Raw genomic sequence first — 4,142 nt, 5'->3', positions numbered from 1 at the left:
TCTGGGGAATCCGTTTGGCAGGCATTCCGAAACCTTGTCATAGGGCAAGTCCGCATCCCTTGGTGGCGTTCGAGTCTGCCCGTTCGTCCCGTTCCGACAGCTTCAGTGATTGCGATTGCTTTCGATTCATTATGCTCTTCATTCTTCTATTTTTTTCAAACTTCAAATTCTTCCTAGTTGGACCCTTGTTCTTAAAGCTCGATGGATTTTGGGATTTTTCCTAAAGGCGAGGCTTAATTTCAAGAGTTATCTAAAGAAAGGTATGTCCGCGGTTTTGAAATTGCGAACCTTTTTCACAGCTTGCTTAGAACTTGTTGGAAAGCACCCATTGTCTCACATCAGGCTGCAATTTATCGATAATCAGGGTAAGTACATTGAGCAAAGTGAAATCTTTATATTGTGGCCCGAATGCATGCAACCCTTGAAGATGATTACAGTGTTTTTTCGCAACTGACAATAAACAAGTACTGGGCAAGAATCTTGTCTAGGTAGATGTGCAGGTTAACTCTGTGGATCATTAACCCTGAAGAGATTTGAAAACACTCTTTGCATTTAAAAAAAAAGTTCTTCACGGTAATATGAAGAATCCGAAGCATAGCCGAAGTAACTAAAGATGTTGACGAAGAGCTCCATAATATGGCTTGAGTGTTAATATAAACGAATAGAAGAAAATGAGGCTCAAAATTTTTTAAATTTTTATTTTTAAAAATAAAAAAATTGTTGAGTCTCATTTTCTTCTATTCGTTTGACTAAAGGATGTAAAGAATAAGTATAAGAAGTATAAGAAGAGTTTAAAAACCCGTAGACCCAAAAAATTGAAAAATCTGGGGAATTTAAGGCCACTTAGGAACCAGTTAAATCTCAAGAATCGGAAGAACGTTACAAGGATTGCAAAAATTTGATCAGTGGGAAGAATTATAGATGTGTGAAGTATTTTGAATTCAAATGGATTCTAAGTAAATAATCCAGAAAATCTTAAGAATATGAAGGATCTGATAGATTAAAGAAATCTAAAGAATCCAATGAATTTGAAGATCCTGAAAAAATTGAACGAATGTGGATATTTCCGAAGAAACAAAATAGATTGACAAGGAAAGAAAAATATGTGTTCTGAAGCACCGAAAGTAATGGAAGTGTCTGAAAAATTTGAAAAAACTACTGAATCTGCAAAAATAGCCGGAAAAAAAGAAACTAAAAAATCAGTAGAACTAGAAGACCCAATTCGAACGGTTGGACGATCTTTCAAAACGTGAACTTCAAAAATTTTAGAAAGACTTGAATGTGCATATGAACCTACAGTATAATTGAAGAATAGAATCTGAAAAATACCGGAGAATTTGAAGAAATGGTATAATTTGAAGAATTCTGGATGGTAACAAGAATTTAAAGAAGTCTATCTAAAAAAACTTGAAGAATCGCAATAATTCTAAGAAATAAAAAAATTGATAGACCAGTACAGACAGAGGGATCTACAAACCTAAAACAAATTAAAGACTTCCACGGATCTGAATGTGAAGGAACCAACCAGAGAGTGTGAATAATTCGAACAATCTGAAGTACGATGATGCATTTGAAGAAATGAGGAAGTATTAAAAAAATTACGAAGAAACCATGGTATGATTTTAATGTGCCTTAATTTCGACGTGTAAATAACGAACAGGAAGACGAAGAACAATATACAGGAATACTGCGGTCTTATCGCACGTCTCACTATTCATCTAAAAAACCAATACACGCACTTGCCGATATGAGTAAAATAAAGTTCCAAGTGTTGGCTGCACTTTCAGGTGCGTTACTGATAAAAACGACCAGTCTCGTTAACCCAATCGACTTTCAGCAACAATCAGCGAGGTGTCCGATGGAATGCAGTACGCTTGGTCGGCGCCGATAGTTCCCGTTTTGCTCTCCAAGGATAGTCCCGTTAAGTTCGACAAATCGCAAGCGGTTTGGATAGAAGTGTGCCTCATACTAGGATCGCTCTTGGGGATCCCGCTGACGGTTTGGTTAGTGCGGCACCTCGGAAGGAAGCGCTCGATCTTATTGGCGAACTGCGAAAATTTGTTCGCGTGGCTGGTTATAGGGACGACGAGGTCGGTTTGGGCAATCTACCTTGCGAGGCTGGTCGCTGGTCTGTCTGCAAGTATAGCCTTTGCCGCAGTTCCGTTATACGGTGCTGAGATTGCCGATAAAAATGTGCGTGGATTTATAAGCGGGTTTTTCAGCATAATGATGCTGTCAGGAAACCTGTTGGTTTACTGTGTCGCGCCTTTTCTATCCATTGCCGGCTCTTCGGCGGTCGGAATGTTGTTTCTGATAGTGCAGTTGGTCACGTTTCCGTTCATGCCCGAAAGTCCTTACCATTACATCGTGCAAAACAAAGTGACAGCGGCGAGGAGGTCGTTGGAATTTTTACGAGGTACCACTGACATTGATGAGGAACTGGAGGAAATGATTGCAGGCGTTGCTCGGCAAGAATCCGAGAGGACTTCGGTCGCTGACATAGTGAGAGTGGAAAGTAATCGGAAAGCTTTGCTGATTTTGTTGGTGTTGAATTCGGGTCAGCACTTGGCCGGAGGCAGTGTGATAATCATGAATATTCACTCAATTTTGGAGGGAGCAACAGGAAAAGTGGCACCAAGTACCGTTGCCATCCTATTCTTGTTTACCATGTGCGTAACTGGTTTTATAGGTTCTCGTCTGGTGGATGTATGGGGACGAAAGCCGTTACTGTTGATTTCGGGTGTTCTGACGGGGGCAACACTTTTATTGCTCGCACTATATTTTACATTTCGACCTCAAAACAATGGTTGGGTCCCAATAACTTTAATACTCCTATACGCGGCCTCTTTCCGGTTCGGTTTGGGCTTGATACCGATATTACTTTCAGCGGAACTGTTTCCCACAAACATTAAGGAACTGGGGATCACGCTATCCGAATCGGGATTCACGGCGAGTTCATGTCTGACGATCCTTCTGTATCCTTACGTGAACAACGCTTGGGGATTATCGGCTCCATTTTATATTTTTAGCATTTGCACGTTCCTCGTCTGCGTCTTCGTTGCCTACGTCGTGCCTGAAACCAAACGCAGGTCATTAGAAGAAATTCAATTATTGTTGCAATAGTTCACTCAATTTCACCTAGTCGATTAATCCGCTATTATTTATATTAATAAGTTATAAAATAACATAATTAATTACACAGTGAGGTAAAGGTTATATTTTCTTGACCTTCCAAAACGAGAGTGCGTGTTACCAGGCGCCTATATTTATAGAGACCGTGTTTTACTTACGGCAGCCATCATAAATTGGGCTGAAAATTGTGAAAATAGTGTAACGGTAGCTCTAAATTTGCATTTAAATTTTTTTCGAAATTGTAAAAATGTAGAAGACCGATTTGCCAGTTAATTATTAGCTATTGAAATTGAAAGAATAAATAAGCGAGCATTCGGTTGAATAGAAGGTTGTTTTTCTGCGTCGTTTCATTTCTGTAGAGCATTGCTTCATAAATGGATTCAGGATATCTGGAGACTATATGTGAGGGTTTTGTATACACAGTGTGTAAAGCGATGGGGTATACAAGAGGGAATTTTTTTAAAATATTGATTCATGAAAAAAATTTATTCTTCATGATATTTTTTGCTTGCTTTGAAAGTACCAATAACGTTTCGATTGTTTGTGGTTTGATAGCAATACGCTATCTTGATCATAATGTAGAATGATAACTTTCAATAAAAAAAAACTAATTTTATTATTTTTCCAGATTTCTATAAATAAATTTTAGATTAACCAAACGTTATGGGTACTTTCAAAGCAAGCGAAAAATATCATGAAAAATACATTTTTTTCATAAATCAATATTTAAAAAAAATCCCTCTTGTATACCCCATCGCTTTACACACTGTATATTCGGTTATCTTAATTGTTAGGATAGTCCGATAGTCCATTGAAATGTTACATTTTTTTGGGCTTAGCGTGCGTTTGTCAGAGGACGCAATTTTATTTTTTAGATATCAAAGAGGGGTTAGTCTATAGTTAAATCCAAGTTTGTGGGGTTGTAGCCCGTCCCGCGGCCGCCATCTTGAAAAAAGAGATGCAAATGGTTTTTATGTTTTATCTGATAAACTATTGGTCTCACAAAAAAT

General features: G+C 38.2%; 1 protein-coding gene across 1 annotated transcript; it reads left to right on the top strand.

Annotated features, from left to right (window-relative positions):
* Positions 1-1,747: 1,747 nt before the first annotated feature.
* On the top strand, positions 1,748-3,123 carry LOC116176184 (facilitated trehalose transporter Tret1-like). The gene is made up of 2 exons (XM_031494663.1): positions 1,748-1,787; positions 1,838-3,123. The coding sequence occupies exons 1-2, from the start codon at positions 1,748-1,750 to the stop codon at positions 3,121-3,123; spliced, it is 1,326 nt and encodes a 441-aa protein (XP_031350523.1).
* Positions 3,124-4,142: the final 1,019 nt, after the last annotated feature.

This window comes from Photinus pyralis, unplaced genomic scaffold (assembly GCF_008802855.1).
Source record: "Photinus pyralis isolate 1611_PpyrPB1 unplaced genomic scaffold, Ppyr1.3 Ppyr1.4_LG7, whole genome shotgun sequence".
In the NCBI taxonomy this organism is placed as follows: Eukaryota; Metazoa; Arthropoda; class Insecta; order Coleoptera; family Lampyridae; genus Photinus; species Photinus pyralis.
Note: the sequence above shows the minus strand (reverse complement) of the source record. Positions and strands in the feature narration are given on the sequence as shown.